This window comes from Alosa sapidissima, chromosome 11 (assembly GCF_018492685.1).
Source record: "Alosa sapidissima isolate fAloSap1 chromosome 11, fAloSap1.pri, whole genome shotgun sequence".
In the NCBI taxonomy this organism is placed as follows: domain Eukaryota; kingdom Metazoa; phylum Chordata; class Actinopteri; order Clupeiformes; family Clupeidae; genus Alosa; species Alosa sapidissima.
In genome coordinates, this window is record NC_055967.1 from 3,538,915 (window position 1) to 3,556,948 (window position 18,034).

The window sequence follows — 18,034 nt, forward strand, 5'->3', positions numbered from 1 at the left end:
TTACTGCATTCACCCAAAAAACTTGAGGTATGGGACAGGCGCCTCGATGGCGACAGTATTGTGGTAAACTGAGGGGGCAATGCCTGGAGATAATGAGGGAGCGTTTGATGCCTAATTGATTGCCCTAATTGGACTCACCTGGGTAGGAGACAATATGAGCATGCAGAGGAGCAACGTGAGGGAGAGAGAGTCCGAGACTGATCTGGAGCGTCCAGGCGGAACGCTGGGGGAGCGTTGGTCAAAACCGGGTACGAATTGTGCTGGTCGCGGTCAGTAGGATCGCCGCCAGTGAAGATAGCTGTAGGGGGGGAGGAAACCTTAGTATAGGCCTTTGTTAAAACCTAGACCAACGCCGCGATTGGCGGGCGAGTTGGACTACTGGACTGCCCCTGCACGAACTCCCCAGAACTTTCATACTGGAATTACAGACTAGAACTTTCATACTGGAATTACATACTGGAACTTACACACTGGAATTTACATACTGGAACCTCGCTGGCCACCTGAAGGTTCAATTTGCTGTCCATTGCCATCAGGCCCCAGGGGAGGGTCTCGGGGAGCAGGGAAGTCTCCCTTTTAATAACTCATTTGACTAATATGTATCTGTGTCTGTTTTTATAATTGAAAGTCGGGTAACTCTTGTGCAATATAATTTATTAGTGACGGGGGTGCGGGGAACCTTTTATTGAGAACACTGGAATGGTGTGCTGTGATACCCGAATGGAGATGTTTTCCTCTTTGTGGTGTTTATGAATTGCTGTGTTTTATTGGATTGCTGTTTTGCACGGATTGTGAGGATCCCCCAAATCATCTGTCAATTGATTAATTATAATGTCCGGAGCTGCCTGGCTGTGCTTGTGGAATAAATAAAGCTACTTTTGTACCGTCCGTGGTGGGGTGGGGTCTACCCATTCTCTGAGTTGTCTACCTGGGGGAAGGGGCAAAGGGGGTCGCTAGAGGGGGACCTTTTCCTACCCAGCAGATTTATTACAGGATTATGCCTTTGAGATTTCTGAGTGAAATCGCTGAAACGTCTGATTCGGCAGCCTCTTGTGATTCCCATGTGTTAAACAGTAGGCCTACATCACATCCCGGCAAAGTTTATTTCAAAAATATTTCCCAACCAGCAGTGCTCTGTATGACTGGATTATGGATCCATTTAATGCAGCATGTTGGTATTTCATTGAATATTGTACAATGCTGTAAAATGGCCTATGCTTCATAATATGTTGCTGGAAAACAGAAATATGTGTGTGTATTTATTTATTTATTTATTTATTTATTTATTTATTTATTTATTTATTAATTAATTAATTATATCTGCAGCACCAACTGATTTTAACTCTGTTGAAGAGGATATATTTAGAACTTGTCATTATTTCAGTAAATTTGACAATTTTAAGCTTGGCCTACCACTTTCTTAGAGCGATGAGGGACAGGTGGGGCTCGAGAATGCCCCCTTGATCAAATTGGGGAATGAAAGAAAACGTTTGAGAACCACTGCTCTAAGGAGTGACCCAGAAAGTCACACAGACAACTGTCTCACTCTCAAGACACTAACTTATAGCTGTCTCACTCACAGGGTACTTAGCTACACAATAACATAATGGGAATTTGTAGCTCATTGGTTCCTTATACCTTATATAGCTTAGGAAAGCTAACAGCTTTCTATAAGGATCTTGTTTGTTAACTACCACAGTCAGTTGGGTCGCGATAGTCTGTCATTTTTAAAAAGTGGGTCCCCAGAAAAAAAGTTTGAGAAACACTGACTTAAGGGGAGAGGAGAGATAGACTATGCAGAGAAGTCTGTCTGCCTCTTCACCCCCTCCATGTTTGGATACTGTCTGTCCACTAGCCACTTTTTACCATTGTCTTTCTGCCTCACTGTTTGCGTGCTATATTAGCACATATGCATAACCCCTCCCTCCATGCCACAGCCAAACTGTGGCCACACTTATACCTTTTCTTAATATAGTTACATATAGATATATAGACTTTATTCTTGCACTGTTTGACTTACTCATTTGCACTATCACCATGGCACTCACTCACACAGAGCACCTTACCTTACCTTACTATGCACAGAGAATCACAGGCTCAGTCCCTGCCTCAGTCATTGCAAGCGCCTCTTGATTGATTAATCGATTGAGTTGATTTAGATTAAGTGTTAGTATAATTTGTATTTTAGTATATTTAGTATATTCTTTATATTCTACTGTCCTTATTGCTTAGTTGTGTTTTTTTTATATTATATACTTTTAATTACTTTTTCTGTTGTCAGTGAATGTGTGTGTGTTGTCTGTATGGTACTACCTAGATCTATCCATCCATCTATCTATCTATGACCTAATACAAATATACAAATGAAGATAATACAAAAGTGAACCAGTACGTTTACAATTATACAAAATAAAATTACAAGTTGCACAGAACAAAGACAACAATTAATAAGTAAATAAATGAAACGAAAAACAGGAAAAGAAAAAAGACAATCAACAAGGGGAATTAACAACATTATTGTAATGTTTAAGTGATGTTGTAGCTTTTTTGTTATCCAATCTTTTAACAATTTCAAGAAAGGACTCCAGTTCAGACCTGGCCAGAAATGTAGGCTAGTGTTAATTTTGTCAGATAAGATGTTCGTCAATGATCTTTTTTTTCATGACTAAGATGAGACGACGACGAGACTGCACTAATGTCCTGAAACACAGACTAAGATGCATGCTAAGATGCATTATTGTTGACGAAAAAAGACGAGACTAACATGTTTTGCATGAAATAAAAACTAAGATAAAATCTCTCTTCATTTTCGTCTACAAAATGAGAAGACAGAATATCTAGCTGTTACGTTTTTAAAATATTCCGAAAGACTTCATGTGCAGCAGCTTTCCTGTAGGCTAGTCTACGTGCTGTTGCTGCAACCCTGTGGCTGCAACACAAAACTACATACCTAGAAGTTGAAGCTTCTCTCATACATATACAAATTAACATCCCCAGAATGTCCATAAGAAAATGTTTAGCAAATAATGTCATCTATTTAACTAGTTACACTGATGATGCCAAGTTTGCTAGCAAGTAAGCTAATATGGAAAGTTCGCTAGCAAGTTAGCTTATATGGAGTGTTTGGGCAATGTTTTGAGTTTGGGCGCATATCGCCATCTAGCGTGGCGGAGTAAAACATTAATACTTGGGTCTACGTACAGTGTTTTTCAAACTTTTTCAGGCGAAGGACCACTTAACCAACCAATAAAAAAGAAAAGCATGGACCGACCATCTAGCTAAAAAAAAAAACGATTAGACCTACTTCAACAGTAGGCTATTACACCTACTACACAATAGGCCTACTCACTGAACCACCTTGCTTATTGCATTGCATGTAAATGCAATGGACTATTATCGCTGTTCTTATTGCATTGCATGTAAATGCAATGGACTATTATCGCTGTTCTTATTACAGTGCATGAAAATGCACTGTAATTAGTGCATGAAAATGCACTGTACTGTAATTAGTGCATGAAAATGCACTGTACTGTTCTTCCTAGGCTGCTTCTTCTTCTTCTAACGCGTTTAATGCAGCTTCAACCGTTTAAGGTATAACTTCATTCAAACAATGTTACGTAGGTCTTACTTTTGAGTGCTATGTATGTTTCATCTTTGTAACTTTTATACTTTTTAAACTATTAATTAAAAACTACTCAATTTCCCTATAGACTTAACATTGGGCTGATGACATCACAATAGAGCCATTAAGCAATTAGAATCCTATGCCAGGTTGTCAGGCCACCTGGATCAACTGCCAGTCTCAGGCTTTAAAGGTGCGATTTGTAGGATTGTTACCGAACGTTCTGTAGGCCAAAATCAAAACACTGGTGAACGTTCTCAAGACTACCAGACGCGAGCCTCTTCTGGGTTGCCAGATGTAGCCTAATGAAGACTTAGCTAACATTAGTTGACCTGCAGCTGCTTAACGTTTCTCCAACCATGACCCAGCTACACATTACGGAAACAGTGAAAACAAAAAATACCTCTCTAACCAATGTAACATATTTAGCTGAAGTTAGCGATGCATATGAATTTTAGCCTAAGCTACCTGTTGTGGAGAAATACGGCCAGCTCTGGCCAAGAAATATGGCCAGCTCTGGCCAACTATATTAAACCTCATCTACCTAGCAAATAATCTAACCTTTTAAACTATCCACCTATTTAACTGTTCAGTCATTCCAACTTTATTAAACCTCATCTACATAGTTCAGTCATTCCAACTATATTAAACCTCATCTACCTCGCAAATGATATAACCTTTTAAACCAGTGGTTCTCAAATGGGGGTACGTGAAGGCACTCAAGGGGGTACGTGAGATTTTAACCCTTAGAACCCGATTGACGCAAAGTGCGTCAAAAAACACACATTGCTCCGCAACTGTTCATCGCAGCGAGATGAAACCTTTATTGTGTGACAGAGCTGAAGTGGGGCTTTCCAATGAGACAACGCACATGTCTGTACGTTAAAGTATGAAAATAAAAATCATGAAATTAAATCAAATTGCACCATATTTACAGTCTTTACTTCTCTGCGTTCACCTGCGCACCCATTACTCTCATTTGAATTACTCGCGAACCCGTGAACGCATAGATATGACAAGCATATCAGTTGAAAGAGGAGACATGGGGCTATCATTTGATAACAAGTATGTTGATCCTTCTGGCTTATGAAATCAGACGAAGTGACTACAAAATAATTACGTCATGTACAAAAACCAATGCTGCACACCCATTACCCTCGTTTGAATTACTCGCGGACCTGTGATCGGATAGATATGCCACGCATGTCAGAAGAAAGAGGAGACACGGAGCCATCATTTGATATCAAGTACATCCTTCTGGGTTATAAAACACACGAAGTGACCGCAAAATAATAACTTCATATAGCTCGACTTACCTCACGTTTTTGTCTGTTTTTGTAGCAAAGCATGTTTATAATCCAACGCTATTGTGTGTTTTCTATGGCAAAGAATGTTCATAATCCGGTTTTGAGATCCTACCAAATTCCTGCATGGCATCCAATTCAAGACTCGTATTGCATCCCAATTTGTTCGGCAAATAAACACCTTTTTTGTCTTTAGGCTACTTTGTTCATGGCAATTCAGTAAAAAGTTGTAGAGAATCATGAGTACACGTAAACTCGGGTCAAGTCAGGTCAGATCAGTTCGTGTCACAGATATGGAGCGCAGAAAAGTCATTAAATCACTAATCACTATTTCTGTAAGGCACACACCACATATGTCTGTAAATTGCTCAGCCCCAGAAAATTCCTCCACCATGGCAATGACATTGCCAGATTCAGGACAGTCTGCCTGCTGTGGTGAGATAGATATCAAAATATACGAATTTTTATAATACGCTTTTTATATTTTAATTATTTAAAAATCAAAATAAAATCAATGCTAGTACTAATACATGAAATGATGGCAGATCTGGATAGCCTAGATTCTGCTGGAAAAAAACCCAATATGTGTGTGGCACTTACAATGACCAGAATAAATCCTTATGAATAAAGGTAGTGAAAATGCCCTAAAAACAAATTAGGGTTAAAATATACATAGATTTAAAAGCAAAAATATTATTCTATCCTTGCATTTCAACGATCGCATTACATTTTGAGGGACTAGTGTCTTAGCAGCGGCGGAATTATACTTGCTCCAGTTAGTAGTACTGCGCCAAAAAGTAAACAGTAAAGCGCACTCCAATGGGGATACCTAGTAGTAGCCTTGGTAATATCAGTCCGCCGCTGAGATGCAAAATGACCACTACCAACTTCAGGGAACAAAGTATAACTATTGCAACGCGATGCGAGGGTAGTTGTATTTCTTACACTATTCTATCAACACAGACATTTACATCGATTGTCTGGAATTTGCCTCGAGTGTCCTTTGGAGTAGGTAAGACTGTTTTTAGTGGCAGGCTAGCACATACCGTTGACTTGCGCTAGCCTAGCACCTGCGAACTCTGCAATTAGAAGGACTGGATGAAACGTGTTGAAAACGGTCTCCACTGATAAATATCACACTTGCTTACTTGGAAATGAGGTCCTATGTTCAAAATCCTGAACCACCCCTTTAAGTACCCTAGCAACAGCCTAGCAACCACCATAACTACCCTAGCAACAGCCTAGCAACAATGTCAGATACCCTAGCAACAGCCTAGCAACCATGTTAAATACCCTAGCAACAGCCTAGCAACCACTTCCACAGTTACAATCTAGCAACCAACATAGCAACCAAGGAGTTTGACCTAGCAACCAGCATAGCAACCACCACAACTAACCTAGCAATAGCCTAGCAACCACCACAACTAACCTAGCAACAGGATAGCAACCATGATAAATACCCTAGCAACAGCCTAGCAACCACCACAATGTCAACCTAGCAACCACCATAGCAACATACAGGATAACCCTAGCAACCAGTATAGAAACCACTTAATTTGGCATAACAACCATCGTATGTACCCTAGACACACTATTGTAACTATATCTGAATTATTTGTTTTTACTCCGTATGATATTTAAATCATATTTTTTGCATTTTCATGCTCTGGTAATTCCTTGGGATAAAAAACGTCTGCAAAATGACCAGGGTTAACTGCATAGCAGTACAAAATATGACCGCCGCTCAGTCCTGCACATTTCTCCACAAAAATATATCACGCTTCTCAATTTGTCTCCATCTCCTACTCCATGTAAATGAGTGTATGCATGTGTGTGTTTGCTTTTGTGTATATGTGTGCTTCTGTGTGTGTGTATGTGTGTGTGTTCGCTTGTGAGTGTCTGTGTGTTGGGGGGGTAATGGTGTGTGTTTGTCTGTGTGTGTGTGTGTGTGTGTGTGTGTGTGTGCGTGTGTTTATGTGTGGGTGTGTCTTTATGTGTGTATGCGTGTGGGTGTGTTTATGTGTGTGTGCGTGCATGTGAGTGTATGCGTGCCTGTGTGAGCATGCGTGCATGTGTATGCGTACATGTGTGTGTGTGAGTACACACGTGTGTCTTTAAGTGTGTGTGTGTATGCGCGTGCATGTGCGGCGTGTTTTTGTGTGTGTGCATGTACCTGTGTGTGTGTGTGTGTGTGTTTGCATGCATGTGTGTGTTTGTGTGTATATTAGGGCTGTAACAATACACCAAACTTTTTATTTTTTGGGGGGGGGGGGGGGTAGACATTTTATTAAATAATATTTCACTAGCCTACCTTGGAACACCAGAGGATTAGAATATAATATTGTATATCTGTATTATATTATATCCTGATATAAAGAGAGAATACTGAATTTCTGATATTCATGACGGCACACTTTATGCAGGTTATAGCCTACTATTTCTAGCTCTACCTCTTTAAATCAGATTGATTCAGGTTGAAGCCTAGAAATATTGTAAACAAAGTAGCACAGTTGGCTAGCCTGTCATAGTCTGTCTAGTGGTTGGACTGATCAGTTTCCCCATGTGTGTTCAGTTTGAAGGTAATACTTTTTCTCCATGGGACAGGCCCTTTTGGAAAACATTGGCATTGAGATAATCCGTCAACTTGGATGCTAGAGTTTTAAACAGATGTGTGCAGCATGCTAATGATACTAACCGGATTTAATAGTAATTTAGCTAGTCGTCTTCTGTGCGTCCTTGCTTTCACGATTGTGAATGTTTTATTTGGATTAAATGTGCATGCGAGTGGCGAGTGTCCATTAAGCGAGAGATGAGCGAGAGAGAGTAGAGCAAGGAAAGGGGGTTTACTTCTATAGGCTACTGTTTGGTAAAGTTGCACACATAGTAATACAATGAAAGCTACAAAATTATGATTTATTTATTTACTGTAACATAACTGTAAGTAAGGCAGGAGATGTGTTGCTTATGTGGCCCATAGACAGTAAAAGGCCGCATGAGCTACAAAGCACTGCAGGAAACATTAGATGGGGTGTGTCACGAATCTGCCTTTTCACACTGCGACACAGGTTTGTGGATATGAGTGTCGCGATTTAAATTAATATAATTGTATGGCCTCCCATGGATGACATTTCTCGAAACTTGGCATACCCCCAGAGGCTGAGAAGTTGAAATGCCAATGCCAATTCTGTAAAAGTCCAGTGGGGCTACATGCCCACCAAGTTTCATGTAGCCTACGCCAATGTTTTGGTGTCCCGGGAATCGTTTACCAAAAATTCAGTAAGTTGATGACGGGGGGAAAAAAACAAAACAAAGAAAAGAACTTTGACAAGTTTTTTTTTTTTTTTTTCTTTTTTTTTTTGGGGGGGGGGGGTGTGTGTGTCATTTTTAGTACACATTTGTTTTCTAGCTTATGCACTGTTGTTGTCCATATTTGTCTATTTTTATATATTTTCGTTGTTGTTTATTTCATAGCTGGGAGCTATATGCTAACTGGTGTAACCCACTTCCTGTTAATTATGCTCAGCTAGGCTAGTGTCAGACTCGTGGGTTATTGCATGCACAGAGAGGAGAAGGGTGTATCTTTTTATCTAACTCTGAAGTAGCCTATAAGGCAAATAAGCTAATTTCCCAAAAAGTTAGCATGTTCTAAATATTGGCCAGTCATATTGAACTGTTTAACTATGAAAACTGTGTGATTGCTATAAATAAATAAGTAAATAAATAATTACATATAATGAAATAAATAATAAATAGGGGCTATGATAAAATGAAAATATTATCACATTTGTTGTCAACAGAATGGATTTCATTGGTTCCTGTGCATGGTGACTGTAGTGTTATTTTGCCAGCTTCACAGTCAGCAGGGGGCAGTAGAGAGCTGTTCCAGGTGCCTATGGCAGCCTGCTATGGCTGTGCAGACTCGTATCAATTTGACTGCTTTCAGAATGTCAACAGTGTTGGCATATTGAAGAAGGCGGGAATCTGACAGTATAATTGCCCTACCAATAACTTCTCACAGATTATTAAAAAAAAAATGAGACAAAACATGATGCAAATAAAACAAACCTGATATGACAAATTAGGTTGCATGCATATATTTCAGTATAATCTCTATGTGGTGATTCATATATTTCAGTATAATCTGTAATGTGGTGATTAAGCCACACAATCTCTTTCATGGGAACCTCTAGATTGACAGTTTCCCTTATATTGTCTAATATTATAACATTTTGTCTGATGTTTTTCTTAAAAAGTGTGGATTCTGTGAAACAGTGTGATTGATTTGGGAAGCAATCTTGTTCAATAAAATATTTTTACATTTTTTTGTTTCTTTCTCATGAAAAAGTCTCCTGGAATCATTGTCGAAATGTATTTATGAATAATTGAAATCATCTGGACATGAGAAGTTGTGTCACAGATTTAAGAATTTAGGATGAGTTGATTCTATTATTAATCCTTCTATTTACAATGTAAAATTTGATTTAACCTGATAGCATAACTGCTATGTTTTGTCCCATTTCTCAACAATCAATGCACTTATGTATTTTATAAACTATGCTGAAACACCGGAACATTTTTTATAAAAAAGGATATAGAGAGCATTTGCTTTACAATAATCATTTCAAATAATTATAATAATCAAAGCAGGCTCTATTTCTTGAGGAAGCTTACATCTTTTAATGTGTGCACTAAGATGTTACAAATGTTTTATCAGTCTGTGGTAGCAAGTGCAATTTTCTTTGCTGTCATCTGCTGGGGTAGCAGTATCAAGGCCAGTGACTCTAACGGACTGAACAAGCTAAATAGGGAAGCAGGCTCTGTGCTAGGGACTACTAGAGCCTCTAGAGTTGGTGGTGGACAGGAGGATGTTGCAGAAGTTGTTACACATCATGGACAATGCATCACATCCCCTACACAGTACACTGGCAAAACAACAAAGTGTTTTTAGTTGGCGGTTTCGCCAACTCAGTTGCAGTAAGGACAGATATAAGAAAACTTTCTTACCCACAGCAATAGCACTGTACAACGTCTCTCCTTTGAGTAGAGAGACGACTTATCTTTTAATCTTTTATATCTAATATGGAGGCAATTGTCTTGATTCATGTCTTATTAGGCAGTTACACTTTAGCACTTGGATGTGTATGGTACCTTGACAGCTACCACATGCTATGTCTTGTGGGTGAAAGTAATTTTTTGTTTATGACTATACAGTATGTGTGCTTGCTGTATGTTCTTAAGGCTGCTGAAACAACTGAATTTCCCTGTGGGATAATTAAAGTATATCTATCTATCTATAATGGTAAGGTTTTGAAATTTAGATTTGGGCTTTTCTTGTCTGTGAAATTCTGCTGTGCAAATAAAAGACAGAGACAAGGAATGTGGAATCTGCTCCCATATGAGGGAGGCAAATACAGGAAACAGTTAACATGGCTGCACTGCTCTTTGATTGCACTGTCCTATTGAAAGCATGTTTTTGAGGGGATAATACAGATTAGTGGAGAATCCCATGAGAAACTCCCTTCAACGAGTGACTCATTTCCGCAGGCTTTGTTTCAATCAGAGTGCAGGGCACCCCTACCCACTGTCCAGGCGTCCTGCTTACAGCAGACCGGAGAGGGTGGAGAATGATCAGTTTTGGGTCTTCCCTTCATCAAAGCTGCCAGGTCAAGTGACACAGTACTCAATGTGGAGCCAATAATCATCTTACTTCAGATTAGACAGGAAACAGTTGCTTCACAATTGCTGTGTTCCAGAGAATGTGCTATCGGAGAGTCAACAATATGCTTGGCCCGCTACTTACAGGAAAGGAGTCTGTTACCTCTAATCAGCTAGTGATGGATTACCACATCTCCTCCAGGCCAAAACAACTGATAAATATGTAATTAGCACTGAGTCCTACAAGTCCTACCATCACACCTTCAAAAAAATAGGCTTGAAAATGTCACCATGCAAGTGTTTTCATTTTTTCCACAGGCGCATGGCCGGAAATTCCATGCAGCGTCAAACAATAAGTAACAATGACGTGTGAAATGATCTCTCCCACTGGCCCAAGGCAATGTGACCAATCTAGAGCTCATTTCAGGAATAATAATAGGCTGAGAGAAAGTCTATCCTTATTTTTTTTATGTGTATCAGATGAAAATCCTATTAAACGCATTGTTTATTTCATTGTCATTATCCAACATTTTGTGAAATGCAAAGTAAATTCTCTCAGTGACATTGTAAAGCACTTGATAATAATATAGGTATCATAGCCATTTATACCACTTTTTTAAAGGCAACCAAAGTTTGTATCATCTTTAAACCAATTTTAATGGTTTATGGCATATATAACACACCTATCATTCACCTGTCACCCCCCTGTCACATCCTTTCTGTCCAACCCTCTTGCTGGTCAGACCAGTTTCTGTTATAGCACTGTCAACTCTCAGCACAAGAAAATATCCATCATTTCTGACCCATCATCTCCTGTGTGACATGAAGAGGAAATCGGAGGGCCAGAGAAGGGTTTTCCCGCCTCCTAACCACATAGCGAGACTGACAGACAGGGGTTTCTGTGGGACTGGTTGAAGCCCCAATGCTCCTATCAGGTGCGCCATCTGGGGTGAACCCCGCCTATCAGGATGAAGCAGGATAGCGAGGCCAGGACACCAGGAAGTCTCAGGCCACCCCCTGCCAAAACTCATGTGTTCTCGCATCCTGTACAGCTTCTCAGGCTGCTCTGTCCAGCAGGAAACAGTTTTTGAGTCTCTAGTTTCAATATTATGAGGCCTCTAGAGGTAATAAACATTTTGCCCAAATACAGCTAAATGTATGATTACAGTATTTTGCTATTGCTCGAGGTTTGGTTTGTATGCCACTCCCACCCCTGCACCAAGACATCCGTATAAGGACTTTCAAGCTTCCATCATACAGGTTCATGGTAATGACCTGTAAGGCACACTTCATGATTTTATTTCTTAATTCTGCGAAATTTGAAAGCTTTCTGTAAATTATACACATATACACAGGTGGAAGTGGAAAACTCCTGGATCTGTTTGATCTACATTGGACTCTGGCTGCACATCCCAGTTGGCCACTCTTGTTGCTTCTCTCGCTCAGAGGAGCTGGCATGGACTGGTGTCCAGTGTATGGGATCACTTAAGCATTTAGATGGCTGGTTCTTTATCTGCAAGCCCAGTTCAACAGCAAACTCAGCCCGCAACACCATCAGGCAGCCCCAAGGGTCTGGCAGGAGATAACAGAGGTTGCCCCCCAACAGCACAAACTGAAGATGAGTGTACAGTGAACGATTAGACTGAAAAAAGAAAACACACACACACACTGAAAAAACAACTCTTACTCTTTCTGTTTCTTTCGGTAGCAGAAAGTGTGTATTTGATATGGTATTTGATGAGTTTAATTGTTGAATGAGCATATATCATAACAGTAATGTGTTTTGAAAAACAAGTAGGCCTAGTGTGGTGATACTGTCAACCTAATCTACAAAATTATTTTACATTAAATACATTTAAGCAGTTAAATCAGAACTTTTGCATGCCTTAGACCCCTTTACAATTAGGCCTGTCAAATGGATTGATAAATCTAGGCTACTGTATTTGTTAAATTCATGTCAGCCTAATAAAACATATTGAGGGGAAATCAGGCAGTTATGTGCTGATTGCTGAGTGCTGATAAATGCAAAGTTAATTGTGTCTGGATGTTGCTGATATATGAGGGCTGAGAAACAAAAATATCATCAGGAAAATAAAGTTATAAACACCAAGAACTCAAAACAGGAAACAGCATAGGAAGCTGCAGCTGTATTGACATGGAAACCTATAGAAAAACACATCGCCCATGTGAAATTAGTGACTGTTCCATTGCAACTAAAACGTTATTTGAAATACTTTAAAATCTCGGTGGAGGCCTAAGAAAATATCAATAGCGAATTAGGCAGACTAGTAGTCGATTAAGCTATGTGATGGGCATAATAAAAAAGCACATCTATCGCTTCACATCTGAGCCTCCTACAACCAAGTTTTGAACATACAGTCAGCAGCTGAACATAAGATCTGAAGTCGTGATCTGTTAGGCTGTAGCATACCCAGTAGCCTAGTCACGACGACTCGACTCCATAGCCGATTTCTGTGTGATCATTGCCAGTCTGTAGCTTGGCTATCTGCCTCTTTAAGAGCAATTTCCTGCCATTGTCAAATAGTCGTGAGCAGGAAGAGGGGAACGAAACCAGAACCCGAGGGGGCAGGGCCATTTAAAAATACCTGATGTAGAATAACTGGGACAGATTTTCCTCTCTCAGAGAAACATTACGCGGGATAACAAGGACGTAAAAAACGCGCGGGTCTATTCGTCAATAGCCTATCGCAGGTACAGACCCCTGGTCAAAACACAAAATTGACCCTTGAGGGAAATTGGCATACGGTAGTCTATCAATTATCACAGAGCTAGACAGACATTACGTTGACAGTGTTAACAACGGATTGCAATGGGAACATTTATTCTTAATAGAGCAATAATTAACTGATCTAATTCTTTACAGGGACGGAATCATGACATCCACTGACTGCTGAGTAGCCGGGTGACTGGACAGGTGCTTTCTTCTATCTATGTGCTTTCAAAAACGCACCTTACACTCAAGGATGCGTTATGCCATGCCGCGATTTTAAATCGTGAAATTAAATGTAAAGGAGAAAGGGGGTGTGCTCTCAGTGTGCAACATTATTCAGAGAGCAGCTTGATGCTCTGTCGGAAGCATTTTGGAATGGCATCTACAATTGAAAGAAAGACATTGGAGACAAACGAGTGAGTACCAGAACCATTTGGTAGTAACGTAGTCTAATTTTTCTAATGCATGTCAGGTTATAAGGGACCATCTAAACTGCACTTGACATAGGCTGTAGAGTTTGTGTTTGCCCTGCGAGCTTGCCAGTGGTCAACACAACGAAGTCACAGAATTTGATATAGCCTAACCACTAGCCGCCTACATTGTTTCACATCTCTTCTGTGAACCTCAGCGTCCACATTTTCAGCTGCGCATTTACTGCAGCTACTTAACTAGGCCTACAGAATTTGGGACCATGGCTATGAAAGGGTTTTCAAAAACTTGATTGAAATGACATGGAACAATTAATACAACACAGATAGGCTACTATCAGAAGGAAGAAGAACATGAAGAAAAGCTTGAACTGACAAAATTAATATTCTTGAAATATGATAGCATATTACACTGACCATAAAGCCTACTTATGTAGCCTAAGTATATGGTTCAACTGTTTAATTATATTTCAATCCAGCATTCAACATTTTTATTTTGAGACTTATGTTTCATGTACCACAACCCTGAAATATTAAAATTAGTCTGACAAACCTGAACTTCCTTAAAGTGTAATGAACTGTTGGTTACACCATCATAGGCTGTAGGAAGCACGAGAGAACCAGTCACTGTATTTGTGCATTCAATGCAAATAAAGGGGAAACATTAATGACATGAACTCAACATACTAGCTCAAGCATAGTAGGAGCACAGTAAATCTTTTGTGGCTTCTTCATTCACACCGGCTTCATTTTCTCAGGGAGCCAGTTGATGAGGTCCTCCAGATGCCGCCATCGCTGCTGACTTGTGGTGGCTGCCAGCAGAGCATTGGCGACCGTTTCTTCCTGAAGGCGATAGAACAGTACTGGCACGAGGACTGCCTGAGCTGTGACCTGTGTGGATGCCGCCTTGGCGAGGTTGGCCGGAGGCTCTACTACAAACTGGGACGCAAGCTGTGCCGACGAGATTACCTGAGGTAGGCTGCTTACAACTAATATCTCTTTGTTTCAAGTCTTTTCAAAGCTGGGTTCTTCTGAAATGCTTTGTCTCCTGCACACATTTGATACATTTCAAAAGATTTGTTATGGCCCATACACGTAAAAGTAGAAGTTAACTATCAGCTTTTTACACATGCTTGTCAAAAGCTTGCCTAACCTTCAACTTCCTGGCAATGAATAGAGAACAAAAGTTGACCATAGTCTGTCTGTACTTCTACTTAAGTCTCTATGCATTTCTCCTTGTTGACAAAGTGACAAATGGGTTGTTGATTGGTTATGACAACCTGAACAAACATACACTGTTAGTATAAAACCTATATTGTAATTCAAAGCACCTGATAGGACAAGTTGTTGAATGGACAATGCTTTATTTTGGAAAGATGGCAATTCAGGCCATGTTGATGATATGAAAAAGGGTTAAGTCAGAGGGGTTAAGAATTCTTCTAGTCCGGCCTGGAAGGTACAGTAGAGACATAAGGAATCTGGTGATGATATGACTATTGTTGTAGAGTAACAGAGTAATAATATATTGAGTAAGTAACTAAATCGTATTGTGTTTGCATAAAAAGATAAGGACTAATCTCTAGGGATAGGGTATTGCACAAGCCTAGTATCAATGTGCTGTGACAGATTGATGATACTTGTGTTTTACTGTACTCAATAGTGGAACAAAGGTTACATACTTGGAATCTTTTTGAAATCCATGAAAAAGTATCAATAAATCAACATATTCAAACCCAGAATAACCATATGCAAAAGATTTGCTCCAATCTCACATAGAGTGTTCATCCTAACACACTCTCTCTTATTCCCGCAGGCTATTTGGTCAGGATGGGCTCTGTGCGTCTTGCGATAAGCGGATCCGTGCTTTTGAGATGACCATGCGAGTGCGGGACAAGGTCTACCACCTGGAGTGCTTCAAGTGTGCAGCCTGCCAGAAGCATTTCTGTGTGGGAGACCGTTACCTGCTCATCAACACAGACATTGTTTGTGAGCAGGATATTTTTGAGTGGACAAAGCTCAACAGCAATATGTAGGGGAATGTTTTTGCATCGTGTCGCCTCTCCATTTAGCCCTTTGCCACCTCAGATGCATAGCGGTGTGTTGAAGAAGCGGTATGAAAAGTGTGCTACTTTTGAAATCTCCGAAAGAAGCTAACTTGGGCAGCTTCAGCGCTGGCTTGTCACCAGGTTGACAAGAATGCTCACCAGCACTCACACCACAAGACACGAGGCCCTAGTAAAGGCTTGTCTTTCTGAATGCAAAAAGGACAGTGCTTTGATATAGGCAATAATGCTGCATCGCAAGTCATTTGAGTTTTGTTGAAAGATGTAAATATTGTAAGAGATGACAGCTTCTGATGAGTATCCTTATTACTTGTCTATAACATTTGAAACAACTTTGTTAAAATGTTCAAATAAATAAGTTTACAGTTATTTGTTTTTATAATGTTATTTCTTAGCAAAATACTAAAAAATATAATGACATACTGGAAAATAATCTTGTTATTTTGTCATATTTACTATTATGATTGATGCCTGCAATATGCAATTGTAAACTTACTGGTAGAGATGAAAAACATGGCATCTACCAAAATCACTATCATTCAAAAGAAGAATGTAGTACAACATTCTGTGGAAGCACTTCCTGCTATTCTTTCATTCACCAGAGGAGGTCACTAGAGGATTTTATTTGGCATCTCTGTTTTACTACAAAATCTTGTGTTGTCATGGGTATTTCTCCTCACTGTAATTTAATGTGGAAATCCTCCATGAAACTGACTTTATAATAAATTATAATATTTTTTAAGTTTATTTTATATAGCGCCTTTCTCAAACCCAAGGTCGCTTTACATAGTAGGAAGGCAAGGAAACACAACAACAAACAAACAATGCAACAAAGACAAGTTATCTGTATGGAGCTATGTGTTGGGTGTGGAGGGGAAGTGATCATTAAACAGAAAGGAAAGTTTCACCTAAATTATAATTGTAAATTAAACATTCTCGCTGCATGCAAATGTCTTTTTGAAGATAAATAATTGCAGGGGAGATTTTCCCCTACTTCCCAGTCCTTTCTGTCTGCATTTCCATAGTTGTCTTACATTTTAAAGGAGTTCACACCAGTTTACCTTCAGACATCATCACATCATGAGGCGGATTTATGACCACTGACACTGTTGAGGAGAGTCCATAATCAGGGACATGAAGGGGAAACCTTTCAGTAGTAACTTTGAATTCACAATTCAAGCATTGCCTGACTTTGAAACATACAAACTCTTGGTCCCAGTTGGTCAAAAGTTTCCTGTGAGGGGGACGCTTAAAGACAGCTACTTCAGAAATAGAGAAATGAAACTCAGTACTTAGATGAACTTCCTGCCATGTCATTACAACCAGATCTCATTTTGCTAATCTTTGTACTGGTGACCCTTTCTACTTTCAGCTCCACCTGACCATGCTATCATCTGTCCAATGTTATGTAATAATGAATAACACTCAATCAGCTCTCAGTTCTTAACGGGAAGAGAAGTGCTTGCATAGCAAATTGTGTCTATCAGCATGTTCATGCAAGGTCCTGTGAGCAGTTGTGACTGTCACATTAGGAAGTGGCAAAACCAACAGATGCCATCAAGCAATTGAAGATTTGGATGTACAAGACTGGAGCTACACTCGAGTCGTCTCTCTCTGGAGCTAGTTTTTAGGCAGTAGTTCAGGAGACAGGAGAAGTCTGAAACACAAAGGGAATATCTACTTAGCTATCAGCTCTAAGATATTTCTGTGTGTATTTTAAAACAGGCTTTGCAGGACATCCAATAGAGGTTGCAGTGACTGGCATGTAAAGCAGGAAGAGTGGTTTGTTTCAGTGCTGGTCTGAGCCCTGCACACAGATGTCTAATATCTCAGAGAAACTGCGATCACAGCCTGCAAATAATCAAAGTGATGGCTTTGACAGGAAATCGTCATTACCTTTTGGGTCCATAAAAGTATCATCCATCTTACTCCTGTGTGCTTGTTTCCTTGATTTGATTCCATTTGTCCAGGGCCTCTCCCCTGTTCTGTGAAACATGCCAAGTAATGTTTTAGCAATCTGTCTTTATATATATATTATTATAGCTTTTTTTCTCTCTCTCTATATATATGTGTGTGTGTGTGTGTGTGTGTGTGTGTAATAGTATGGATTGTATTGGATGTTTCCAAATAATATGGGATGATCCGCACACAATCAATTTAGTGAATTCTGACATGTTGTGTTAAAAATATCAATATTGCACAATCCCAACGTAGACAAAAAATATCGCACC

The 18,034-nt window shown here is 39.7% G+C and overlaps 1 protein-coding gene across 4 annotated transcripts; it reads left to right on the plus strand.

The window, feature by feature from the left end:
* Nucleotides 1-12,525: 12,525 nt before the first annotated feature.
* On the plus strand, nt 12,526-16,172 carry lmo2 (LIM domain only 2 (rhombotin-like 1)). Of its 4 annotated transcripts, none has more exons than XM_042108920.1 (4): nt 12,526-13,347; nt 13,466-13,516; nt 14,499-14,714; nt 15,554-16,172. In XM_042108920.1, exons 3-4 carry the CDS (start codon nt 14,524-14,526, stop codon nt 15,771-15,773), a joined length of 411 nt encoding a protein of 136 aa, XP_041964854.1. In that variant the 5' UTR covers nt 12,526-13,347; nt 13,466-13,516; nt 14,499-14,523; the 3' UTR covers nt 15,774-16,172. The 4 variants fall into 4 exon arrangements, with proteins under 4 accessions (XP_041964854.1, XP_041964853.1, XP_041964852.1 ...); XM_042108919.1 differs by having other exon boundaries at nt 12,526-13,293; XM_042108918.1 differs by having other exon boundaries at nt 12,530-13,347; nt 13,466-13,728.
* The last annotated feature ends 1,862 nt before the right edge of the window (nt 16,173-18,034 follow it).

Excerpts from the sequence above, each read along its gene's own strand:
- lmo2 (XM_042108918.1), top strand. The coding sequence starts at position 13,664 with ATGCTCTGTCGGAAGCATTTTGGAATGGCATCTACAATTGAAAGAAAG. Across the intron at positions 13,729-14,498 it reads AAGACATTGGAGACAAACGA|GGAGCCAGTTGATGAGGTCC; the intron begins GTGAGTACCAGA and ends TCATTTTCTCAG. Across the intron at positions 14,715-15,553 it reads TGCCGACGAGATTACCTGAG|GCTATTTGGTCAGGATGGGC; the intron begins GTAGGCTGCTTA and ends TTATTCCCGCAG.